This window comes from Saccopteryx bilineata, chromosome 7, assembly GCF_036850765.1.
Source record: "Saccopteryx bilineata isolate mSacBil1 chromosome 7, mSacBil1_pri_phased_curated, whole genome shotgun sequence".
In the NCBI taxonomy this organism is placed as follows: domain Eukaryota; kingdom Metazoa; phylum Chordata; class Mammalia; order Chiroptera; family Emballonuridae; genus Saccopteryx; species Saccopteryx bilineata.
In genome coordinates this window covers 113,429,888-113,455,281 of record NC_089496.1, presented here as the reverse complement: position 1 = coordinate 113,455,281, position 25,394 = coordinate 113,429,888, and the positions used below count along the sequence as shown (strand labels likewise).

The following is a 25,394-nucleotide window of genomic DNA, read 5'->3' as shown; positions in this document are numbered from 1 at the left end:
ACGTGAGGACAGCCACAAGACCGACTGTCGGGTGTTGACCGTCCTTGTCATCAGTGACACTGGGACGCGGGGGCTGTTGCGTCGTGGTGGCGGTACAGAGAGGGGCTGCTCTCCAGCGTGCTCAGAGGGAAAGCCACACCTGTACAGGCGTGGGCACCTGGGCAGCCATCGTGGGCACGCCCCGATGGCTCCCTGCAGAAGGTCCGGGGGACTCGCCCACATCCGGGGGTTCGCAGGACACTCGTGAAACGGGGTCTACATCAATAATGAGCATTTGGGTTGTTTTTAAATCTGATATTCAGTAGTTTTGAAAAGCGGAGGCCTGGACGTCCATACGTCACATCCCAGGAGCCGAGCCCGTGTGGCTGCCCTCACCCAGTGGAGGGTAGAAAGGCCCTTCCTGGTCTTTTCACGCAGTCAGCAGGCTCTCCCAGCCACCTGCCCTGAGAGCATTAGGGAGCGCTGCCTAAGCCTCGGGGACTCATGGGAGGAGAGGGGTGCGTTTATTTCGTGCCCGTAGTTGGACTCGGTGTAAGGTCACCTGTCCCTGGTTGCCTGTCTCGGGCCTGGGCCAGGGCTCACAGCGGTGGGAGGGCCGGCACACCTGACCCGTGCCCAGTTTGTATGGCACATGAGCTGAGTGGTTCTGATGTTTAAAAACTTTGTGAGATAAAGTGAAGATCCACACGAGAGACCACACGGAGCCGTGGGGCCCAGCCCTTTGCAGGGAGGTCCCCACGGCTGGGCCCTTGGGGGCCCTTGATAACAAGGACGGTCAACACCCGACATTCGGTCTTGTGGCACAGCTGAGTGGGACCCGCCGCCTGAGGACAGTGGTCTGTCTGTGTGCGAGGCGGCTGCAGAGCCGGACAGGCAGCTGAGCTGACCTTGGGCCAGGACTTTGTCCTCAGACGAAGTGGGTCGGAGTGCAAGGGTCCGATGTGCGTGCGTGACCGAGGGACACCCTGGGGGGTGACGAGGCAGCCGGGTAGGTCAGGGTCCTCAGGAGAGACTGTGGCAGGCAGCCCACAGCAGGCGCAGCTTTCTGACCCCACGGTGCGGCCTGGGCGGGGCCACGGGCAGACTCCGCGCTGGCAGCCACGCTGCCCGGTGGGAAAGGTCCTGCTTCCGAGGGTGAGCTTGGCGCATGCATCCTGCAGGACCTGGATCGAGAGTCTGTCGCAGCACGCCATGAACAACTGGCTGCGGTCTGCAGAGATCGGACAGGAGATCCAGGAAGCCTGGGTCGTGCAGAACGCGGTGGTCTACGTCCTGAACCACAACCACCATCTCGTCGCGGCCAGGCGGCAGAAGGAGCTAGTGGACGCCTTGTACCACCTCCTGAGCATTGTCAAGGCTGCCGGCCACAATGGGTGGGTCCTGGCCCTGGAGCCGGGGGTCAGAGGTGTGTCCCCTTCCAGGGAGAGGGACCCACCATCGCCTGGTGCCTGGAGGTGACAGGGCGAGGACAGACCTGGGGGAGGGACAGAGGCAGGCCTTCTGCCCAGTGCACTGCCCGGGTGTCCACCTCTCAGTGTGAGGGCACCTGGGTCAGGGGACAGAGCATCACAAACGCAGGTAGTCACGGCCCGCTTCCTCCTGCGGGGCCTGAGCACAGCTCACAGAACCAGACAGTGGGCGGGTTCCTTTCTGTTTTGACCCAGAACATGGGGACCCAGGGAGCAACTGTGTGGACTCTGGGGCCTCGCCCTTGAGCCAGCACTGACCCGCTGACTCTTATTCCAGCGACTTCATCATGCTGGGCACACTCTGCAACACATTGGCTCGAGGCCTAATTATCAGCTGGATTTCAACCCAGGTGCCGGAAAAACCTAGGAAGCCCATGCGGCCAAACCTCTCTCACCCACCCCTGGACGCGGGAGCCGCCTCTGATGTCAGAGCCGCGGTGGAGGTACAGCCCACCTTGGGCACAGTCGCGGTCACGGTCGTGGTCACGGGTGGGGACAGGAGCAGAGGTGACCTTGGCAGCCTGTCCACCTGCCAGGAAAGGGGCTGTGTGTGTGTGTGTGGGGGCGCACGTTTCTCTAGAAACAAGGAGGAGTATCAGGGAGTGGACGCCCCTGCAGGGCTGGGCCAGCACTCTGCTGGAGGCTCCAGACCGAGGAGACGAGGGGAAGGGAGCTGGAAGGCACAGACCATGTGTGGGCAGCAACGTAGCCCATGAGGTCCACTTCCTAGTTGCTTCCTGGCCCAGGGGGACCTCGCCATGTAATCCCTGGAAGGGAGGGAAGGCCAGGCCCTGGTGGGTGTGGAGGGCGTTTGATCATCCCTCCCATCTCGGAAGCAGCAGAGTCTCAGCGAGCTGCCCCGCGGTTGAGGGAGCGGCCAGAACCGGCAGTGATCCGGCCCGGGCAGTGCCAGGTGGGGGCCTGGCAGGTGCCTGGGAGGGAAAGTCCGTGCGGAGCCCCCGTGCCGCTGCTGGCCCTGTGCTGCCCGTGTGCCCGAGGGGTGTAGGAGGGGGTGCCACTTGCCGTGACCTCCGTGCCTGGCGCTCCAGGATGGGCCCAGGCCTGGTGCGTGTTTCAGGCGCCGCCGCGGTCTGGACCAAGAGCCGGGGCCTGTTACGGCTCGTGATGTGGGTCTTGGCTCAGGCTCCTCTGTTTAGAATGGAGGTTTAATGACCAAGGACACCTCTGATTCAGGTCTGTGAGTTTGCCCTGAACCTGACCAACGGGGCGCTGCCCGAGGAGGCCATGCCCATCGCCGCGCGGCAGCAGCTCATCGCCACCTGGGTGAAGGCCAAGCAGCTGCTGCAGCAGCAGATCGGGCCACGCCTGGGCCCGGAGGAGCAGGTGGGCCGCCCTCCCCGGGGCCGCCCCTCTCCTGCCTGGGTGCACCCCCCCAGAGTGCTGTTCCCAGGGGGGGTCACCGCCCCGGCCCTCTGCCTGCCCAGGCCACAGCGTCCCCTCTTTCTCCAGCCCATTGGCCACTCTGCTAAATGTCCACCAAGCCATTGGGCCTCTGGGGATGCCGTCCACCTTATTGCGGTGGCACTCGTTGTGGCCTTATCTAGAGGTGCACTCAAGTCAGAGGGTGGCCTTCCTTGGCAGGGTACCAAGGACCCTGAGCTGTGGACACAAGGCTGTGGGAGTGGGGGCTGGGGGAGCCAGAGGGGGCTGGAGAGAAGGGGAGGGGAGGGGAGGGGAGAGGAAAGGGGCTGAGTGGCCACAGAGGGAGACCACCAGGAGACTCCCAGGGCACTGCTGATGGAGCCAGGACATGCTGGCACAGGTGGAAAGGGAGACCGGAGAGTCAGTGTGGGCGGGCATATGCGCGGACTAGGAGGAAGGGTGGGGCAGGAGCTGGGCCGTCTGCTGCTGTGCAGGCCACCAGTCCTCCTCCCATGGCCGGCTCAGCCCACCACTCTGCACAGCATCCTGCCTCTTGATGGCGTGAGAAGGTCACGTGGAGACAGACTTTTATACAAACAGTTCCAATTATTGCCAAGGAGCTGGTATTTCACAGGGTTCAAGTGCCAAGTGCCCCAGACTCCTCCCCCCCCCCCCCCGACCGTGGACTCAGACGCTGTGCTTCCTCCCACCAGAGCACCAATGATGGCGTCAGCTCTGTGACCAGGATCCTCGTTGCCCTGGAGATGTACTCCTGCAACGGGCTGGGCCTCATGGACTTCACCGTGCCCCCCTTGGCCCAGGTGGGTGTCACCATGTGTCCTGGTTGGCATCCCAGGGGCTGTGCCCAGACAGTTCCCCAACCTGCAGCCACTTGTGCAAATCCTGATGCTCAGAGGCAGAGGTGGGATCAGAGGGCGTTGCCCGAGGTGGTCAGAACCGGAACCCGGCCGCCCTAGTGACCCGTGCCCTCGGCACACCTGCTGTCCCCTCAGGGCACGAGTTTAGTCTCACAGGGCAGCTTCCTCCATGGCTCTGTACAGGCCCCACGTGGGCACTGCGCTCTGTCCCCAGCAGCTGACCCTGAGTCCAGGCCTGGGGTTTGGTTTACGACTACCGACGCTGTAACCCAGCCTTGGTGGTGGTTGCCACAGGGATGGTCCACTACTGTCCAGGTCTGCCTAGAAGAACGTAACTCGGTAACCCACTGCGACAGTTAGGGCTTCAGCAAATGCAGTTGGCCACCAGCCTATGGTGCCCAGCACTGCAGGCTGAGGAGTCGGAACTCCCACCCTGAGTGCCCCCTCCGCCCGCCGCGCAGCTGCTGAAGATGGCCTCCGAGTGCAACTGGGCGGACTCCTTGGTCGAGCTGCAGACCCTGACGCGCCTGAGCCACTTTGCCTACACAGCCCACGACCATGAGGTTGCCATGGCGTGCTCGCAGAAGGCCCTCCAGATGGGCACTAGGCACCTGAGGACGTGCAGTGCGTAAGTAGCCTCCCTGGCACCTGACTCCCGGTGTCCCGGAAATGCGGCCGTCCCCATCTCCCCCAGGATCAGAAGGGACACGGAGAATGTCGTGACCACACTCCTGTGTGCAGGCCCCACGCAGTGACTGTGATGACAGAGGTCACGGTCACGGGGGGGGGGAGCGCCAGCACCTGCCAGGTCCCCACTCACCTGCGAACCAATCCACGGCGGCCCGTGATCTGGTGAGGGCGCACTGTGACCCCTAGAGCAACACTAGGAACAAATAAGGAGGTGTAACTGAAACCCCCACAGAAGAGGTAAAAGGGGGAGATCGTGCAGGAGGGGAAGGGCCTGGGGGGCAGGGAGAGGAGGCGTCAGCACCACACTCACGTGTGGGCTGGCATGAGCAGACTGCACACTGGTTAAATGCCATGTGTGTCCCACGGAACACACAACCAAGGCCCGACCGGAAGCTGTTTTCAGGGATCGGGTGAAAGGTAGGCTCTGTGACCCAGGACACAGCGTGGGTGGCGGGGCTGGGCCCCATGCGGCGTGTCTGCCACGGAGAGGTGCTTCTCAAATAACGATAAAGCAGACATCCTATATGCGTGTGCATGTGGTAGCCGTGCTGCGGAACTCAAGAAGCAGGAAGGAGGCCTGCACACAGCTATAGCCGTAGGGCTGGGTGCCCCCCCCCCCCGACTCTGAAGAGTGAAGCCGGTGGAGTCGGTGGGGGGGAGGGGTCTGCAGGCGACATGAGCGAGGCTGGCCTCGGTGTGTTCCGTGCTGTCCCCAGTGTCTGTGCAAAGATCAGCATCTGGGAAGCTGGTGCCCAGGCAGGGCCACACTCTTGCTCCTGGAGAGGGCCGGCCGGCCTGGGGTTTACCTCCAGAGCAGGGATCAGGTGATGCAGGCCGAGGGGCAGCAGTGTCCCTGGTGCTCCTGTCCACTCCTGCAGGCAGCTCTCTGGGCCCACGCAGGGAGCGTGCCCAGGACCAGCGTGGTTCTCTCAAGGTGAGGTTTGCATCCTGAGCTGAGTTGCGGGCAATGGCCTATCCAGCTCTGGGCAGTGGACAGTGCCCCAGAGTATGCCCAGTGCAGCTGGCTGGACTAGTGAACGTCGGGGCAGCAGGGGTTGCTGAGTGGGAGCTGCTCAGGACTGCCCTGCCCATGCGGGTCCCGGAGAGGCCATTCTGTCCCTGGGCACTATGCCGACCCGACAGTTGGTCACTGGACACAAGCGGGGGCTGTTGTGTGGCTCTGCGCCAACAGCACTTGCCCATTAGTTCTGTTTGAGGCCTTTGGGAGGCCGCTCTGGGCGTCCTGGGCCCAGGCTGCCCCCCACTGGCTGGCTGTCCCTGTCTGCAGGGTCCAGGCCCGGCTCGTGGCAGAGATGCTGAGTGTGGCCGCCTGCACGCAGGGCCGGAGCATCATGGGGAACCTGACGGGGCGGAAGCAGCTGCGGCTGACGGCTGCCAAGGCCTTCTTCGAGAGCGCGAGGTGCGCCCCGGGCCATGCTGGGGGAGAGTGTGTCGCGTGTCTGCGGTGCGTGTCCCGTGTGGGGACCGTGGCTGCTCAGTGCCCGAGAGGAGGAACCTGATGCGGGGGAGGGGGCAGCAGGGGGGCCTGGGGCACGTCCTGCGGAGCTGGGCGGAGAGGCTCGGGGCGAGACCCTTGGCGGACCCAGGAGCGTCAGTGCGTGCAGCTGTCTGCGACTCACTAGGTCAGGACCTCCCTTCCAGGTTCGGGGGCGTGGCGCACAGCAGCGCCCTGGTGATGCTGGCCGCGCGGCACTACTGGAACGCCCAGCTCCCCCTGCTGTCCTCCATGGCCCACAGAAAGAAGTCCAAGGGCACCATCCAGAGGATCGTGACCATCATCAACCGGACGGAGGCCGAGAAGCAGGTGCCCAGGGCCGGCTTCCGGGCCGACTGGCCGCCTCTCAGGCTCTGTCTTCAGAAAGGGAGCGCGGGGTTCCCAAGGAAAGACAGACACAGGGGTGGACACCATGTCTGCAGAGTGGGGCGGCTGCCAGCAAGCTCAGCGTGCAGCTCTGACCTGCTTCCCCTATTGCCCTTGAGCCCTCCCCTCCAAGAAAACCCTGACCCCTCCCTGGAAAGCTCCAGTGGGAGAGGGGTGGGGAGGGGTGGACAGGACCCTGGAATCAGCCGAGGAAAACCACAGAAGCTGCCCACGTGGGCGGCCCGGCAGGGCTGACCTCATGCTACTCATCCTTTCCCCTGGGTGAAAAGAATGCAGTACTTTAGAAATTCGCTGCGATTTCTGTGAAGCAGTGCCAAGCCAAATGAAACACGGAGTGCAGACGAGTAAACCGTGGCTCCTGAGCGCGCCCACTCTTGTTCCCGCCGCAGGTCCAAGGTGGGGTGCAGCTGCTGCACCAGTGGCCGACGGCGGATTTCCAGGGCGGTGGGGCCCCTGAAGGCCCTTTCCTGCCAGGTTCGTGGCCACTCACAGTGTGCCGCTGTAGCCACCCAGGCCCTGGGCCAGGACAGGCCTGCCGTGCTCCGCTCCACGTGGCACTTCCGGCCCTGCAGGGACCCTGTGCCGTGGTCCCCAGGGGACGGTGGCCGGGGCGCACTGTCCCAGCACTGTCCCTGCAGCCCCAGCCCTGTTCCCACAGAGGCCGAGGACGACCTGTCACTGCGTGCCGCGCTCTACGGGGCACTGTTCCACTGCCATGCCGACCAGGATGACTGGGAGGGTGGCCTCAAGGTGCTGGATGAGGCTGTGCAGCTGCTGCCCCGGACGGCCCACCGCCTGTGAGTGCGCCTGGGTCCCTCCCAACCCCAGCCCAGGGACCCCCTCCTGACCCCGGGCCCCCTCCTGACCCCACCTGCCACCCCTAGTGCCTTCTCATGCTCACCTATCAGGGCCTTCCCCCACCCCCGCCCCATTTCTGAAGGCTCCTCCTCACAGAGACGCCCCACAAGAGGGCGGGGTGCACAACACAGTGCACACGTATAAATAAGAAGAAATAAATGCTAAAAATAGTCCACAACACAAAAGCCCAGGTCACTCAGGTTCCACTGTGTTTGTGTTTGTAAGTAGTAACATGGACAGATACTTGAGTTTTGGGGGAATTATGCACCCTTAAATCTTTGTCATTTGACTCAAAAATTCATTTCCCTCCCACTTTTCTTTAGCCTGATTTTCAAGCACATGGTCATCGTGAAGGCCAGACTTGGCCAGAATTTCACGATGGAAATGCAGAAGTTCAAAGACGAGAGCGAGGACTACCTGGCGCACATGTGGCACCGCCTGGCCCTGAACTCGAAGAGCATCCATGGACAGCTGACCTGCCACCACAACGCCATCCAAGCCCTGCAGGTGTGCCCCACAGTCACCTTTTTCTCTGCAGGCGTGGCAAGGACAGCAGGTGGTCCCCTGTCCCCAGGCACCTGTTCCAACGTGGAGGGACAGGGTGCGCTGCATGGGGACAAGGGTGGAGCTGAGGCCCCACTGGGCTGTGGAGGGGCGGGCTCTGCGGCCTCTGGTTCAAGATCTGAGAGAATGAACGTCCTCTGGATGCCCTTGGGGGAGGAGCTTGTGGCACTTGCCTCAGGGTAAGACGGCCCTGACTGGGGGGCTTGAAGGTGTCCCAAGGCTAGCACCGCACACATGCGTGGGCGGGGGTGGGGGGTGGGGGTCTCTGCTGTGCAGAACGCTTCTCACTCGTGGAGCAGAGCCCACGGGACGGGCTGGGTGCTCCTGGGGCCAGGGCTGGGGCGGGTCAGGATGCTCAGGGTCCAAGCACGGGCTCTGCCATTGGCTTGGAAGTCAATGTCACATGGTCGGTGCAGAGGCCTGGGTCCCCCACGAGGGGCTGGGGGCGCTCCTGTGCTTGCTCCTGGAACCTGAGGCCAAATCCTCCCCGGGTGGCAGCCTGGCGGATTCTCTGGGACCAGGCAGTGTGGACCCCCTCCTCTGGAGAGAGCAGCAGGGCCCACTCTGGGGAGAGGTGCTCTGTCTCTGCCGACCCCAAGTCCCTTTCTGCTGTTGTTTTCTTAGGGGTGCAGGGTATGTTTTATTAAATTCACAGGGTTATACAGCCAGCACCACAACCCATTTTAGGACATTCCACCACCCCTAAAACACCAGGACCTTTACACCCACTCCCGCCCCACGCCGAGTCCCCCTCAGGGACCCAGCAGTCTGCTTCCTGAGCCCGTGCAGTTGTGTGTTCTGGATGCTTCTCACAGGCGGGGTCTGACGGGACAGGTCCCGTGACAGACTGCGGTCACTCAGCGCGAGGGTCCACGCTCCGTGCTGCAGCGGGTCCTTCTTCACTTCCTTTCATGGCCGAGCAGCCCCCACCGTGTGGGCAGAGGCGGTCTGCTGATGGGCCCTTGTTTCATTCACGTTTCAGCCGCTGTGGACAGTGCTGCTGTGGACGCCTGTCACAGTCCACATAGCCACAGGGACACGTCTGAGAGACGCGTCGGGCCGCTGTGTTGTGGGAATGTCACAGCAGCACTGACACACGGACGGCATGCGCTCTGAGTCGCCGACGGCGTGTCCAGCTGGGTCTCGGGTGCGGAGCGAGCCGTGTGCAGCCTCACTGTCTCTTCTGCCCCCCCCCCCCCAAAAGAAGCCGGAGAGCGAGTGGCAGAAGGTCGATTACATCATGGAATTCAGCGAGTGGCTGTATCACCAGCAGTTTCCTGTGGACGACGTGGTCTTCCACCTGAACTGGGCCATCGACATCCTGCTGGGGATGAAGCCTGCCAAGGACACACCTGAGCCGGCAGGTGAGGCCAAGCGGCCAGAGTGCCCATAGCTCCTGGGGACAGAGGCCTGTCAGCCGTCCGCTCTGGTTCACAGAGCAGGCATTTCGACAAGCAGGGGGCACATCCTCACGGCCCTGGTGCCCCCTGGGCTGCTCAACAGTGACAGGGTGTGGGGCACGGAGAGCCTGGTGGGTTTGCTGAGCCAGGCTGGTGAGCGGGTAGCCCCCTGTCGCCGCAGCCTTGGGGAAGTTTAAAAACTGTGGGGCTCCATGCAGCTGGTCTGGCCGAGGCCCTGGACGGGGTGCTCCCTGAGGGGTGGCGGGCAGCGGGCCAAGGACCGTCCTGGAGTTGCCGCATGTTAGGGGAAGCCAGTCGCCTTCCTGTGGGAGAGTGGCCCCTGAGGGCGGGTGGGGCTCTGAGAGGTGACCCCAAGCTCAGGCCTGCCCTGGGGGAGCGTGGAGGGCCAGGCGTCCATCAGGTGGGAGAGGAGACAGGGCTGGGAGGCCCCTCGTTTCCAGAGCTCAGCGGGCACTGGGGGGGTGGTCAGGGTCTCCCCACCCTGGCGGCTGGCCCTGAGCTCCTGAGGTCAGCAGGCCAAGGGCAGGGGAGAGGGTACCCAGGGCCCCCACGAGCAATCTGCCGGAAGGAAGTGATGTGGGAGCCAGTGACCTAAACATGCAGGCGCTGCCCACGCCAGGCGGCCTGGGAGGACTTTTGGCCCCGGCTCCTGTCCAGCCCTGGTCCTGCCCCTGCAGGAGGCTCTCACGGCAGAAGGGGAAACGGCCTCGCAGGCCCGAGCTGTGGCCTGGGCCGGCTCCCGTGCAGCCTTGTCCTGGCCTGCAGATCCAGGCCCAGGAAGGGGCGACACCTGTCCACAGGCACCAGAGACACCTGGACTTGCCCACTAGCCGCCCAGCAGCCCACCCCCAGTCTGGTCTGGGCGAGCTCAGGCCAACTAGGGTGACAGGGAGGGGCAGTTGCATCGCTCCCAGCCCTCAACGTGACCCCAGAGCCACAGATGCAAGCAGCCACACCCCTTCCTGGGCAAGGGTGGGCGTCTCCTCGCAGCCCAGCAGTTGCTGCGGCACCCCAGCAGTCAGGCCATGTGGTCTGCCCCCCGGGGCAGAAGCTGTGGACCCTGCATGGGTAGCGCCCCATCTGCAGGAGGAATCAGCCCCTGGACAGGGGTGTGGTGGGCACTGAACGGATGGGCCTGGGAGGAGGACAGAGAGGGAGTGGCTGAGCCGTGGATGGAGTCACACCCACTGTGGGGGCTTCCTGTCCACAGGGGAGCACTCGCTTTCGCAGGCAGCCCCTGACAGTCCCAGCCCTGAGGAGGCGAGAACCAGCTCCCTGGACAAGCTGTGCAACGTGAGGCAGTTGGAAGCCCTGGCCCGCGCCTACGTCCTGCTGGCCCTGGTGGTGTCCCCCAGCGCGGCCGGCCACCAAGACTTCTGCCTCCTGGCCTACGCCTGCATCAGGCGCATCTGGCAGGTGAGCCACGCTTGCTCGTGCGTGGAGTGGACAGTCACCAAAGCCTGTGTCTTCCCGGCCATCGGCAGTCCTGCCCCCCCACCTCGTCCCCTCCCTGGCTCTCACTGCCCCCTGCCCACCACCTCCTTTCTCCCCCTTCCTGGCAGCTCTCGGTGGCCTCTTGTCCTTGGGCCCCCAGTGGGCAGCAGGACCACATCTGTCAGCACCAGCCTGAGGTCTGAGTGCATGTCTGCCCCCCCATTGCCCCTTGGCTGCAGGAAGAACGGAAAGGACTCCCTTCCCCCAATGTTCTGTACGACCCTCTAGGAGGTCCACTGGCCGAGACTCCGGTGCCTTGTTGATTAGGGACAGGACAGTCACTGTGCAGCTGCCCTCGAGGACCCCTCACCCCGTATCCCTGCTGGGCCAGGGTGAAGGTGGAGTCCTCTGTGCAGAGGAGGCCCAGGGACACCGTCACCACCTCTGCTTGACCAGCCACCAGCGTGGCCACAGCAGAGGAGTGGACACGGCTGCCACTCTGAGCCTCAGGACCACCGGACGCCCCCGGGGTCTGAGAGTCTGGGAGGAAGGTGGGGACTCGTGTCTGTTCTTAATGTTGCAAATTTTTATTTCCTTTTCCCAGGTTTCTTTGTTAACAGCAGGAAGGTCAGTTTCAGAAAGTAGAATTACTGCAGCAGGGAGCTCGTTGTTGTTGTTGCCTAAAAAGGAGAAGGAGAAGATCAAGGAGAAGGACCGAGAGAAGAGCAAAGATCCGAAGCAGGTAACGCTTCCCCTGGGGCACCGGCAGACCACGAGGGTGAGGGGTGTGGACGCCACACGGCCCCCAGGCTGTGGGCCTGACCAGCTGGTCTGTGCCCAGAGTGGGAGCAGTGATCTGTCTCAGGGGTGCCAGGAGGGTCACAGGTGGTGGGAATGTCGAGCTTCTCCCTGGGGGTCATCCCACACGAGAGCGGGTCGCTGCTCAAGCCCTGCCTCACCCAGCACAGTGGTCCCCGTGTGAGGGCGGGAGGGGCAGCTCCCTGCCACAGCGATCCCGTCCCCCGGGGCCCGTCCTGAACCTGACCTTCCACCCGAGTGTCTGCATGTCCACATGGCCATGCAGCTGCCACCCGTCTGCCAGCTGTCCTGTCCGCGCCCCGCAGAGCTGGACGGTCGCCTGTACTCAGGCGCCCAGCATTTACTGAGCGTGGACTTGCGTGTGGTGCGGGGACCGTGGCCTGGGGTCCCCCTGTGATCTCGGTGGTGCAAGGGGCAGAAAGCGTACATCAAGTTTTGTATTTTTTTTTTTTTTTTGTATTTTTCTGAAGCTGGAAACGGGGAGAGACAGTCAGACAGACTCCCGCATGCGCCCAACTGGGATCCACCCTGCACGCCCACCAGGGGCGACGCTCTGCCGCGACCAGAGCCACTCTAGCGCCTGGGGCAGAGGCCAAGGAGCCATCCCCAGCGCCCGGGCCATCTTTGCTCCAATGGAGCCTTGGCTGCGGGAGGGGAAGAGAGAGACAGAGAGGAAGGAGAGGGGGAGGGGTGGAGAAGCAGATGGGCGCTTCTCCTGTGTGCCCTGGCCAGGAATCGAACCCTAGTCCCCCGCACGCCAGGCCGACGCTCTACCGCTGAGCCAGCCGGCCAGGGCCAAGTTTTGGGCGAGAATGTGGACGAGTCTTGGGTTGGCATGCTCGGGGGCTGGATCCCGGGGCGGGTGCTGTGCCGCCTCCTGTGTGCTGACCCATCTGCGCAGTGGGCCGCCTGCAGACCCCGCCCTCCTGCCTCACAGGGCCAGACCCCAGCGCCCAGCAGAGAGCTGGTCGAGGTCCCAGGGAGCATGGAGGCGTGGGCTTTCTATTTCTGCCCAGAGGAGGTGACAGCCTTGTTCACACAGGACAGGAGCGACTTCACTGTCAATGTGTCCAGTATCCAGAGGCCGGTGAGTTCACAGAAGGCTCCGGGCTGGTGCGGGCTGTCACAGCTGCCTGGCTCGTGCATGGCTCAGCCAGCATGTGCACGGCCATTTCCTCTGCAAAGGACTTTTAATTTCCTAATTTCTCATAGTTCCTGGGTTCTGTTCGTTCTCGCCTACCCTGCTGGCATGAAGGACGGACACCTGCCAGCACGGGTCCTTTCCTCGCTCCGTCCTAGTGGGCGCTGGTGCCCACTGCTGAGCACAGACGTCCCTGGAGCGTCTCATGGGCGTGTACTCTTGGTTAAGGAAGCCCCTGACTTCTGTTCACTGGCAGTTCTAATCAGAGTGGTGTAGTCTTTATCAAATAATTTAAGTCATAATTTTTTCTTTTCCGTTAAATTACATTGTTCCCCCCTCCCCCCGAATGGTTATCAGACGGAAGTCAACTTTGGTTGAGGTGGATTATTCCTTTTATGTGTCATCGGATTCCGTTGGCGAATGTGCTGTTTTGGGTGTTGTGACTGAGATTTCTGTGTTTGTGAGCAAGACTGATGTGTACTCTTCCTTTCACACTGGGTACTTGTCAGGATTTGGTAAAAAGTTGCTGATTCTAAACTGTTTTCTCCTTTTGACTCTTCTGACACAGATGTGTAGAGTTCTGTACCAACCCCCAGGTCCCAGTTCTCAGCAGACAGTGGGTGGGGCATCCTACAGTCTAACTCAGTCCTGTCACTAATGACCGGACGCAGTGCAGGCCCCACAGGTTAAAGGCTCAGCCCCTCAAGACTGACCCCCGTCAGACGCTTGTCATGAGTATCGGGTCCCCAGGCCACCGGCACTTCTGTCTGCGTTCACTACCAATCAGGAATGCCCACGACCCTCCTCAGATTCCTTAACTTGCTAGCGAGTCTCCCAGATCTCAGGGAAACGCTTCACTTGCTAGATCACTGGTGTAGTATAACGGATGTCACAAAGCAATTTTCAACCCGTGTGCTGCAGAATTTTAGCCATTTGTTTATGTGCGTGTGAGGCAAGTGGTGGACAGCCAGGTGCGGAGGGCGGTGGGGCGAGGTCTGGAAGGGTCCCCAGCATGGAGCTTCTGTCCCTGTGGAGTTGTTGTTCACGAAGTGGAAGCTCTTCGACCCCCTTTGTTGAGGGTTTTTATGGGGGTTCATCCTGTAGGCACAGCCTCTGACGTCGGGGTGGGGCTGGTAGCTCCGTCCATCTCATCCCCTGTTCAGTCCCTCTGGCCACCAGTCTCGTCCTGAGGCTCCCTGGGGGCTGCCAGCGGTCACCTCGTGGGCCTGAACTCAAGTGTGGGGGGAGGGGCTTCCAAATGACAAGATTCCAAGGGTTTTAGGAGCTCCGTGCTGGAAATGCGGCTGAAAACCAAACGTGCGGTCCTTGTTGTGTCACAGTGTCACATAACTTTTTAGTCCACTGGAAATGGTCTCCCCTTTTTTCCCTATTCCTGAATAGAATTTGTATAAGGTTAGTTATTTCTAATTTCCTGGTGGGCCTCTGGGCCTGGATCCTCTGTTTGTGGGACTTAAAGTGACAGATCCAGTCAGGTCAGTAGTTACAGATGTCCTCGGTATTTCTGCTCTTGGGACGATGTCGGGGCCGTGCTGCCCTCAGAGATCCCACTTACCATGAAGTTTAAAGTGTTGGCGTGACGTCCTTTTTCAGCTCTGGGTGCCTCAGGGCCAGCGGCCCTGGCAGGCTGCCCCTGAGGGCTTGGGCCGTGGAGCCACTGCTCAGATGTGGTCAGAAGCACATTCGGCTTCTCAGCCACTGCTTGGCCAGCAGACAGCCCGGCCGTGACAGACGCCCGTGTCCAGGCAGTGGCGCCCGTCTCCTCGGTGTCCTTGGCGCTCTGAGTGCCGCGGCTGAGCATTCTCGCTGCGTCTCAACAGACCTTTAACATCGTTTGTCAGCTTTTCTCATTGCCCTCGGATAATTATTTTTATCAAATTTTGTGCAACATTGTAAGAGGTGTTGTGTGGGTGCAGAAAGACATTCTGTTTTCAATGGGTGGGTAGTTTTTACTGGAAAAATGAGACAGACACACTACAGTGAGTCAGTTCGTTCCTCAGTGGATTGTTCATCGTGAGAATCCTCTCTGCCTGAGTGCCGCGGACTGCAGGTCCCTGCACAGGACCAGGTGAGGGGCGGGAGGGGGCCGCACCCGCTCCACACGCTCCAGCAGCACCTGCTGCGGCCAGGCAGCGGGCACTGGGCTCCAGGAGAGACCACCTGCGCTGCTGGTCCGGCCTTCCTTCCCTCGACCTCTCACGCTCGCTGTGCATTTTGCAGACCTACACGCTCTATTTTCTGGACCAGCTGGTCACGGCCCTGCAGAAGATGTTCCTTCACGAGCTCACGATCCTGGTCCTACAGTTGAGTGTCCTAATTTCGACCTGCGTGGTGGATAGCAAGAGCCTCGGTGATCTCTACCACCTTCGGTCAGTACTCCTGTCTTCTTTTCCGGAGGCTTCCGATCTTTTCAAAACACATAGCAACATGACACAGTGACGTGTCATGTTGTGACACGTGCAGGGCCGTGTGACAATGAAGTGGCCCCACCAGGAGGGACACCGATGTCGAGTCAGCACGTTGCACACCAGGTCCGCTCCCATAGACTCTGTAAAGGTTGTTTTTCACAAGAATGAAAGCACAGCGTGAGGTGACAGGTGGTCAGGCTCTGCCCACTGTGCCTTGTCTTGACCTCAGAAGGTGCCCCTGAGACTGTGAACCTGTGTTGAGTCAAATATATAGTTTTTCTACCTGAAGGTGGATAGAGCCACCTGTTCAATTTCCCTGGTAATTTTGCTTCACTTGAAAAGTTACTGAAAATATCATCGAATCACACATTTCTTCCTTGGCTCCCGGTCGTCCCCGGGCCCGAGGCACAGTCACAGCCCGTGCCCTGTCACCCCCAGGCTTGCCCTGCTCTGCTCCAATCTGAAGCTGAGAGAAGCAGCTGCCTCCCACGAGGACGCGGTGGGGCCGGCCTACCTCGGGGACGCGGAGCAGGCAAGGTGCGGTCAGCGGCACGCGCGGGGGCTTCCACCTGCTGCCCAGTCTGAGCCGACTCAGAGCAGAGGTCGGGCTCGCCGGGAAGAAGGAGCATTGTGGTCAGTGGGGCCGGGCCGTGTCCCCTCCCTGCCCCAGGTCCCGGCTCTCAGCACAGCCGCACAGCAGGTGTTGGGTGGGCCCAAGGGCGCGGTGCTTGGGGAGTCAGGATCTGGGTGGCCATGCTGGGTGCCGGACCTCTTGTGTGCGGGCAACTCCCGGGCTGTGGCTATGCTGGGGGAGACAGAGGAATGAGGGCTTTGGGGGTTCAGGTGGGGCGGTGAATGGGGGAGGCGGGCGTGCTGACCTGCAGGGAGCCTTGGCCTTCCCCAGGTCGAGGGCAGGGCCCCTGTCTGGGCCCGAGTCCAGGTCAGGAGTTGGGAGGGGATGGCGGAGCGTGGGTGTGGGACCCTACCTGCTGCTAAGTCACAGAAACGTGTGAGGGGACAGCGGCCTCCTACAGTGGTTTTGACTCGTGGTTTGTGGATGGCCGAGAGACCGGACACGTCTGAGATTTCTTGAGCCTGTGGCCGTGTTGCTCCCATTAGCTACAGGAAGGAGATTGCTGTGAAAAAGGAGAAAAACCGGGAGCCGGTGTTGGAGGAGAGCCAGCCCACGCTGAGTGAGTCCGTGGCCACCACGCAGCCGCCTGTGGCGAGGGACCAGGTACCTCACTCCCCAGGAAGCCTCTGCTTTCCCTCGGCCGGGCGACCCAGGGCTTTCTCACTCGCTGCGCTGGAAGCTCTGTGTGGCGTCCTGGGCTCTCCAGGACCAGTCCCATGTGGCCCCTCTGTGGGCCCTGGCAAGGGCCACCAGGGCTGAGCAGCGATTCGGGATTCAGAGAAGCAGCTGGGGGACTGAGGGGCCCGAGAGCCGCTGCAGTCTGAACCCTGCTCCCCTGTGGCGGCCCCACTGTGGGCTTGCCCGTTAGGGAAGCAGCACCCTGGCCACTGTGCTCTGAAGTCAGAGAGCCCTTGTCCCCACCAGAGAGCACACTCGGGCTCTGCTGTGACCCTGCAGTCCAGCCATGGGGACTTGGTGGGAAGATCAGCAAGGCCCTGGGGTGTGTGACTGGCGCCAGGGCTGGTGAGGGTCCCTCGTGGTCTTGCTGAGGCACGAGAGTTCAGTGACCTGGTCCGGGAGGGGGACACGCAGCACGGAGCATGGGAGGGGGGAGGGCTGGTCCAGGAGACAGCTCTGGGTGAGAGGAGCCCAGGAGGACCGTGGGCGGTGGGCAGTGGGCACAGGCAGGACGTCAGGGGCAGCGCCAGCTCGGTGTGTCGCAGATTCTGAAGATGGACGGAGAGACCGGGAGAGGCCTGGACGGCACAGCCTTCCCGCGGCTGTGGCTGCTCAAGGCAGAAGTTCTGCTGGAGATGGACCGGCACCAGCCTGCGCGGCTGCTCCTGGCCGAGGCCCGCCAGGCCTTCCAGGTGGGCCACACCCGCACGCTGCATGCCATACAGCGTGGGAGACAGGCCTGTCTGCCATGAGGCTGGACTCTTCCGGGTCTGGAGCGCGTGTTTGATCCTCTTAGACATCAACTCTCCACAGAAGGGGCCCCATGTCCTCTGTCCTCTGTCGTCTGGAACTCGTTGACCAAGTTTGCTGAAGTTCCTGTTCCCATGGCTGCCCTGGAGGGTCCCATTCTGTTTCCTCACAGGCCTCTAGGGTGTGTGGAATGCAGGTGACCCCAGGGCTCCTTTCTGCAGAGGCAGAGGGTGTGCCAGGCCCCCACCATGACTGATCTCACTCCTCAGGGTCAGCCTCGGTGTCTGCGGCCTCTCTGGGGTCACACTTCCCAGCTGGGCCATTGCTTTCCTCCTGGGCTCTGTCTCCAGCGAGGATGGACGCCCTGGGGGGGGCAGGACAATGGAGCCTGTGTGCATCCTCCTTCAACTTCCGCCGCCCCCCATGCTGCACACAGGTGGTCTGTCTCCGTCCACATTCTGCATGTGTTCCCTCAGAGGGTCAATTATTTTGAAGAATCCAAACATAGAAAAGTCCCTAAGAAAAGTGTAAATACTCAGTGGCACCAACAAACCCTTGTTTCAGGCGGTAGGGACAGGCGTGCGCGGGTCTCGGGGGGGTGGGCACAGGCGTGCGCGGGTCTCGGGGGATGGGCACAGGCGTGCGCGGGTCTCAGGCGGTGGGCACAGGCGTGCGCGGGTCTCGGGCGGTGGGCACAGGCATGCGCGGGTCTCGGGGGGTGGGCACGGGCGTGCGCGGGTCTCGGGCGGTGGGCACGGGCGTGCGCGGGTCTCGGGCGGTGGGCACGGGCGTGCGCGGGTCTCGGGGGAGTGGGCACGGGCGTGCGCGGGTCTCGGGCGGTGGGCACGGGTGTGCGTGGCTCTTGGGGGGGTGGGCACGGGCGTGCGTGGCGTGGCTCTCGGGGGAGTGGGCACGGGCGTGCGCGGGTCTCAGGCGGTGGGCACAGGCGTGCGCGGGTCTCGGGCGGTGGGCACAGGCGTGCGCGGGTCTCGGGCGGTGGGCACAGGCGTGCGTGGCTCTCGGTGGGGTGGGCACAGGCGTGCACAGGCGTCTCTTGGTTGCAGTCTCAGCATCTTCCCCTCAGCTGCCTCTCCAACCAGCCACACCACGTTGGAGAGTTTGGGGCTTTGCCCTCCCCTTGGCTCCTCTCCGAGGCTCAGCACTGAGACCCAGGTGACCAGTGCATTGGGGTCGTCTTCCCTGGGTGTATGTAGGGACGGCCCCTGTCTCCGTGTACTCCTGGGGAAGCGGCTGCACCTGCCCCCACACTGTGTCCCCACAGCAACCCAGCTGTCCCTGTCCCTCCAGCTGCACCCAGGTTCCAGTGCTGTCTCCGTTTTCTGTGCCCAGCCTCCATGCCTACCTCTTTTCTGTGTCCAGCCTACTTCCCCCCTCTGGCCACTGTTCCACTGTGGCTGCACCTGAGCCTGTGTGCTCTGGTCCCTCGGGGGTCCTGCTCTTGGTACGAAAGGTGTGAGCCCACCAGACCTCCCTGCTGCAGCCTCTTTGGCTGCATGCTGGCTGGTCTCTGGGCCCGGCCACCCAGGGTGTTTCCTGCTTCAGGACCCTGCGTCCTCCTGCCGGGGCTGAGTCCAAAGGCCAGCAAAGCCCCCACCCCACCCTCCCACCCCAGACCTCTCCAACTGGTGCAGTGAACAGAAGGTGGAGGCTCCAGCCTGGGGCCTCGGCCTTGGGGCAGCCCTTGGGCAGTGTCCCCGGAGGGCGGGAGGGCGCAGGAGCCGCTGCTGAAGTGAGGGGCTTCCCAGGGCTCTGACCACCTTCCAGAATCCCGCAGGTGGATTTTAGCACACACACAGGCCTTGGCCTACCTTGTGGAGCTGCTTCAGGTAGGAGAGGAGCCCAGTGGACGGACGGACGGAGGGGCGGACAGACGGATGGACGCAGGCATGGTCAGGGCTGTGGCTCTCCTGCCTGTCCTTCTCGCCGTCTCTGTCTCTGTCTCTGTCTCTCTCGCTCACTCTCCCCCACCCTCTCCTGTCTCCAGATATGTCTGTCTTTTCCAGGAGCTGGGAGATCCATGTGCAGAATCCAAGTGCCTGTACCTCCTGGCCCAGCTGGCCCACAAGGAAAACAACTGTGGCCAAGCCAAGAAGATGATTGAGCGTGCCCAGCGCCTAGGTGGCGGCGAGGAGTTCTGGTACCAGTCCACTCTGACTCTGGCAGACACAATCCTGTCTATGGAAAAGGAAGGGCAAGAAGTGATGGTGAGGAGAGGCCCCGTGCTCTGGGGGGACTCTGCGGGGGTCCTGGGAGACTCTGGGGGGCCCCACTGATGCCAGCCCCACGGCCCAGGTCTGCCAGCTGCTGCAGAAGCTCATAGAGACCTTCAAGGTGCTCCAGAGAGAGAGACCGAACCGGGCCTCTGTGTTGGAGTTCATGATCACAGACCTAGAAGCCAGGTGACTTTTGTAAGAAAGGCTCCTCATTGCCGTGAAAGCCATGGTTTTTTTTCCTACCATCTATTAATTTCTCCCATATTCCAAACCTGTGATGTTCAGAGAATCACATAACGGGGGCCATGTAGCCACAGCCTTCTCCAGTGTCCCTGTGCCCCTCAGACCTTCTCTAGAGCGTGTGTCCCGTCTGCTCGGGATGGGGCAGGCAGAACGGCCTCCCTTCAGGACTCTGGGCTCAGTGGGTTTTCTTTCCAGAGTGCAAAGGCCTCGTCACGTCCCAGATTCTCAGGGGCTGCTTGTCACCTCCCACCACATGCAGATGGGTTTCCTGTGGGCCCCACCTGGTTAAGGGACAAGCATCGCCTGGCTGGGCTTGGTGCTGGCCATTGGGGGGTGGGGTGGCTCCCCCGCCCGTCCTCTGCAGGGCTGAGCTGGGTCAGGGGCTCAGCCATCTTCCACTCCTCTGCCCTGACCGGTGTCCTGACTGGCCACGTGTCTGTCCACGGGAGACAGACCAGGGCTTCTCCACCCATCTGGGCCGGCGGCCAGTGTTGGGTGAGAGAACTGGAGAGCATCGCCCTGTCTCCCCAACTGAGCACTTCCAACTCGGTGAGTCTGTGAGCTGCCTGTCCGGTGGCCCCTCTGGGTTTGGGCTGAGTCAGAGTGGATGCTCACGGCCTCGCCGTATCTGCTCCGTGAAGTCAGGACCGCGGAATCCCATTGCTCTGACCTCGGACCATTTCAAAGAAGCGGCTTCTGTGTCCTTGGCTGAAGTGACAGGGCTCTGCCTCATTTGGGGTTTCTCTGCTTTCTGCTGCTCCTCTGTTGAGTTCCCCTCTCTGTGCTCGCTTCCCTGTCCTGAGTCTGCCTGTGACTTGTCCCACGGGCCTCCCACCTCCTGTCCTAACAAACGTAGCTCCAAACCCCGGGCAGCCCTGCAGGCCCCTTGCAGGAACCAGGGCCACTTCCGCGGGGCCTGACCCTGCCCGCCCGTCATTCGTGAAGGTGATTTTGAGTTTCCAGGTGGACGCCTGGGATGGGGCTGTCGCTTTCTGTGCTGTGTTTGAAGAGTGTGGCCATGCAATTTCTGGTTTTTGAGAACCGCGGGACGGTGGATGTCATGTCCTGTGGGCCGTGGGCCTTCTGCAGGTGCCTGAGCCTCCGGGTCCAAGTCACTCAGGACGCGGTCGACAGTAGACCCTCTGAGTTCCCGTCTCTGCTGAACATGCTGGACGAGTGCTTGATGGAAACCGAGAGAAGGTTCATCAGCTGCGGCCGCAGAGAGTGCTGCATGGACATGAAGCTGGAGCGGGTGAAGGTCCACAGGTGAATGGCCTTGCTGTGGTCCTGCCAGGGCGGGGCCTGTCCCTGGAGGCCCCTGCTGAGTCCTCCCTGCCCCTCTGCACTGCCTCTCCCCTCATGGCCCACTTTCCTCCCCATCGGCCCCATTGGCCTCATCCTGGTCCCAGCTCTGTGACCGTCTGCGTCTCCCTGGGGATGCTGCACGGGGTCTGCAGCCACTGGGGGTGTCCCTCACGAAAGGCTCGTCACGGTGTCCTAGCTCCTGTGCTGCTACCTCGGGGTCCCGCCTGCGGACAGATGTGCCTCACGGTCCTGTACCCCCCCAGTGTTCACACGCGGGTCACACATGCACATCATCCAGCCACATCTCCCACGTGCAGACACATGTCACATAAGCTTGTGCACATCACCTCACGTGGCCCTAGTGATGCTCCCCCTGCCCAGGGGTGCCTGTGTGCTCGGTGACACGCAGCCTCGGGGAGCACACGCGGGTCACATGGGAGGTGAGAGAAAGCGACCTGGGCACACCCGGGACGTCTCTGAGTCTTGTCACGGTGACAGACGTGGTGTGTGGTCATGGAGAAGGTTCAGAGGGCAGATCCCAGGAGGCGTGGGGCGGGAGCAGCTGGCACTGCAGGGCTGTGGCCCCTGGGGGGGGCACCACATGGGGGTTTATGAGTGGGATGGGGAGCACACTGAGTGTCCAGACATGTTGAGAACATGTGGACACGTAACACATGGAGTCACAACACATTCAGTGCTAAGAGCACATGGCACAGGGACGCAGAGGTCACACCCATCTCTGCTGGTGTGCTGCTTTGACCCTGGCCGTGACCGCCCTGCGTTCTGTGAAGGCTGCGCGCCCAGAGTGAGCCAGGCGAGGAGCAGAGGACCGTGTGTTACCTGGAGGCCTACGACCTGGCCCAGCAAGCCGTGGCCGAAGGGGAGGAGCTGTTCCACAGCATCCAGAGCCTCCTGGCCCTTCAAGATGTAAGTACATGTCCTGGACCCTGGCACAGCGTGGTCAGCAGTGGTGAGCATCACCCCCCAGCAGAGGTGGCCTGCACTTTCTGTGCTCCTGTGAGTGCTGGGGGGGGGTTGCAGCTGGGGGTCTAAGGAGAATAGGTGGCTGCACTTGGTAGGACAGCAGACCAGAAGGACCACAGAGGTGCTCAGGGGGGCTGAAGTCCCCATCTAAGGGCTGAGCCAGTATGTCCTGTATTGGGAGGGCAGCACCTGAGGGCAAGGTGACAGACAGGACTGGGTCTGCCTGCCGCTGCCCACACAGCCTCGTTGTCCATGGGCACAGGGTGGGTAAACGGCAATGCCCACTCGGGGAATAATTCACCCTGGATGAGCATGAAGCGTGGCTCCATATCTACCTAAGTGTCCTACAAGGAGAAGCAGAAAGGCCCAGCTGTTTCCAAATGACTTTGCTGTCCCTATCAAAGCTCAGATGCTCAGAACTGTAAAGAGACTCTGCACAAAAAAGATCAAATGTACAGCGTCTCGCAGCCAATCAGAAATGACCAGTACAGAGTCCCACAGCCAATCAGAAATGACCAGTACAGAGTCTCACAGCCAATCAGAAATGACCAGTACAGTCTTACAGCCAATCAGAAATGACCAGTACAGAGTCCCACAGCCAATCGGAAATGATCAGTCTTTATAGTTTTTGTCTCTAGAAGTTTGATTTCCTGCAAAAGGCAAGAAAGTACAGCCCATAATAAGGAGGATAATCTGCCCATCAAATCCAACCCAGAACAGAACTGGACGTCGAGGACATTCAGACAGGGGTTACGACTGTACCCACAGGCTAGCAGCGGGCAGACATAAAGGGACCAAGGCTGAGCTCTGAGGGTGAGGACGCAGAGCGTGGATGAACCGGCTCAGGTGGACAGCAGAGACCGAGAACCTGGAAGAAGAGAGGACAGAAGTTGAGATGAACGCTCTGTTGGCGAGTTGAGCAGTTTCACGTGCGTGGGCACCGATGTCACCAGGAACAAGGAGAGGAGCGATGGGGTGGACAAAAAAATATTTGAAGAAATAGTGGCTAAAACTTACTAAATTTAATAAAAGTGGTTATCCACCAGTAGAGTCGAGAGCCTCAGTGCACTCCAAGCTTAGGAACAATGCGGGGTTAAACCAGAGCAGGGCAGCCATGACCAAATGCTTCGCGCCCACAGTGATGAGCACCTGCTGCTGCTGTTGGGTTTGAGGACAGCGCCAAGTGGGAACCACCTGGGAGAACTTGTGCGGTTTCTCTCGTTAGTTAAGTCTCCCTGGAAGAAAACTGGCCATCTACACAAAAATAATAGCACGTCTCCTTGGGATTAGAACACAGGGTGGGAGGGTCACGTACTGCAGACCCTGACACAGCAGTGGGTGACAGCACAGAGCTGTACCTCTTAGTCCAAGGGAGGGGTGAGAGGAAGTCCCCGAGATCACCATATGCCCTGCCGAGAGCCAGGGGCCAGGGGACAGATGGACAGAAAGCAAACAGAAGGACAATGCCCTCAAACCTAATCGTGTCAGTAATCATACCTGGTTGGAATGGCGCACCCCCACAAAAGAGAATTTGTCAGCTGTATGAAAAGCAAAACCCGACTGACTCCTGCCAACAAGAAGCCACTTTACTTTTTTTTTTTTAAAAGACTTTATTCAATTTTCAGAGAGGGGAGAGAGAGAGAGAGAGAGAGAGAGAGAGAGAAGAGGGGAGCAGAGCAGGAAGCATCAACTCCCATATGTGCCTTGACCAGGCAAGCCCAGGGTTTCGAACCAGCGACCTCAATGTTCCAGGTCGACGCTTTATCCCACTGCTCCACCACAGGTCAGGCCAAGATGCCACTTTAAGTAAAAGAGTGGAAAGGACACGCCGGCCAACAGGCACCTATGGAGAGCTGCGGTGGGCACGTGGGCATGAGGATGTGGGGGGGAGTCATGGTGATCCTGCTGGGTGAGTGAGCCGGCACAGGGAGCAGAGGCGGACTCCAGGGCAGACGGCAGGTTGCCCAGGAAGGATGTGGGGGAAAGCGGGGTATGAGGGACACGCTCGTTGCTTCCGTGTGGTGACAGCCCCGTGGGGGTGTCTGTGTGTCCGAGCACAGCAGCAGGCCAGCGAGTCAGAGCCGATGCCAATGGACGTTGAGCCCCTCAGACCCTCCCCGCGCTGACCGCAACCCCTTGTCAGTTGCAGAATGTCAACACGCCCCTGATGAGGAAGCTGGCGCACCTCAAGCTGAACCTGGTGGAGGTGTGTCTGGACTTGCTGCAGCTCGTGTGGGAGGAGCCCCCGGACGGGCAGCTGCAGCAGGGCTCTGCGGACAAGCTGCTGGCCGATTACCTGCAGAGCCTCAGCGAGTACACCTCCGTTGGCTTGGTAACTCACCTGGACACCCACAGTCCGCCGGGGGCTCTGGGGTCCACTGGAACAGGGTTCTGCCACCGGGAAGCTGTCTTGGGGGCTCGAATTCCAGTGGGAGTCCTCGGGCTGTTGTTCACAAGCACACCCCCCCCAAGAGTGCACCCCCGCAGCCTGGGGGCCCCCAGGCCTGGCTGAGCATGGGCTTCGTCTGATCACCTGGGGACCTATTAATTAATAAAACTGGGTGGCAGCTGCTCCTCCCACGTCCTGAGTTCACTCTGACAATTACATCAGCAGATGAAAAAGCCCATAAAGTGAATTACACTTTGTTAAAAAAATAAGTTGAATTTGCAAAATACTTGTTTTGAAAAAACATTCTGCCGTGTTAGGCATTTTCCTAGATGTCAGGCACTGTGAATCAAATTAATTTGACATAAATGGATCAAAGATAGTCCTAAAATTGAACTTCATACAAACTTGTATGCCAGTGTATCCTAAATTGAGGTCATATAAGCAAACTTTAGTGACCCTCCTGTGACAAGCCCTGGGGACCCTGGGGCGTTTCTCAGACTGTACTGGTGGCCCTGCTCCCCCAGGCATCCGGGGTGGACCCCAAGGGTGCGAAGGTGGGTGCAGGGGAATTGGAGGGTGGGCCTGGTGCATTTTCCGGGGTGGGGCGAGTGACCGACACCTTGTGTTGAAGAGATGGTTCACGCTGAAGCGGACCCTGGCCCACACGGCGCTGGCACAGCTGGGCAGCCTCCAGCCGCTGAGCACCGGCTGCGTGGAGATCCGCGTGCGCCTCCTGGGCCTGGTGGGGAAGGCCCTGCACCTGCTGGCGCTGCGGGCGGACCCCATGCGCCCCGCGGTCTACTGGGAGGAGAGCCCGCTGGTACGTGCCCCTGTGCCCAGCCCCCGCCCAGGCTCCCCCAGGGAGAGCAGAGTGCTGTCCTCGGTTATGGTTACGGAGGGCAGTGTGGCCGGGACGGAGTGGGGGGTTGGGGGAGGCAAGAAGCTGTCCTGCCAGCGAGACCCCGGGTGCAGGACAGAACGGCGGGTCTCTGAGGACAGACTGTGGACCTTGGGCTGTCCCTTCACACAGGGCAGCTGGGAGAGGGGCTCACGTGGGGGTCGCAGCCGCCGATGTGCTCTGGGCTCCTGGTGTCTCCCCACCACAGCAGCTCTTCCCCCAACAGTCTGGGGGTGCCTGACCGCAGGTGCTGACTGCTTCAGGGGCCCAGCCCTGCCCACCGGCTGTGCGAT

The 25,394-nt window shown here is 61.3% G+C and overlaps 1 protein-coding gene across 4 annotated transcripts in view; it reads left to right on the top strand.

Annotated features, from left to right (window-relative positions):
* The window catches only part of CFAP46 (cilia and flagella associated protein 46), a 54,489-nt gene that overhangs the window by 16,605 nt on the left and 12,490 nt on the right, over positions 1-25,394 (top strand). For 2 of the 4 annotated variants that reach the window (XM_066239845.1, XM_066239849.1), the window contains exons 18-41: positions 1,161-1,373; positions 1,747-1,912; positions 2,664-2,813; positions 3,566-3,673; positions 4,192-4,358; positions 5,709-5,840; positions 6,083-6,245; positions 6,713-6,797; positions 6,982-7,120; positions 7,505-7,688; positions 8,950-9,109; positions 10,377-10,582; positions 11,205-11,342; positions 12,357-12,506; positions 14,799-14,947; positions 15,425-15,523; positions 16,106-16,223; positions 16,844-16,990; positions 19,073-19,273; positions 19,362-19,468; positions 20,615-20,791; positions 21,622-21,757; positions 23,958-24,146; positions 24,835-25,023. In XM_066239845.1, the coding sequence (XP_066095942.1) occupies positions 1,161-1,373; positions 1,747-1,912; positions 2,664-2,813; positions 3,566-3,673; positions 4,192-4,358; positions 5,709-5,840; positions 6,083-6,245; positions 6,713-6,797; positions 6,982-7,120; positions 7,505-7,688; positions 8,950-9,109; positions 10,377-10,582; positions 11,205-11,342; positions 12,357-12,506; positions 14,799-14,947; positions 15,425-15,523; positions 16,106-16,223; positions 16,844-16,990; positions 19,073-19,273; positions 19,362-19,468; positions 20,615-20,791; positions 21,622-21,757; positions 23,958-24,146; positions 24,835-25,023 (3,673 nt within the window). The remainder of the gene's footprint in view (positions 1-1,160; positions 1,374-1,746; positions 1,913-2,663; positions 2,814-3,565; positions 3,674-4,191; positions 4,359-5,708; positions 5,841-6,082; positions 6,246-6,712; positions 6,798-6,981; positions 7,121-7,504; positions 7,689-8,949; positions 9,110-10,376; positions 10,583-11,204; positions 11,343-12,356; positions 12,507-14,798; positions 14,948-15,424; positions 15,524-16,105; positions 16,224-16,843; positions 16,991-19,072; positions 19,274-19,361; positions 19,469-20,614; positions 20,792-21,621; positions 21,758-23,957; positions 24,147-24,834; positions 25,024-25,394) is intronic. The other 2 variants (XM_066239847.1, XM_066239846.1) reach the window with 2 other exon arrangements.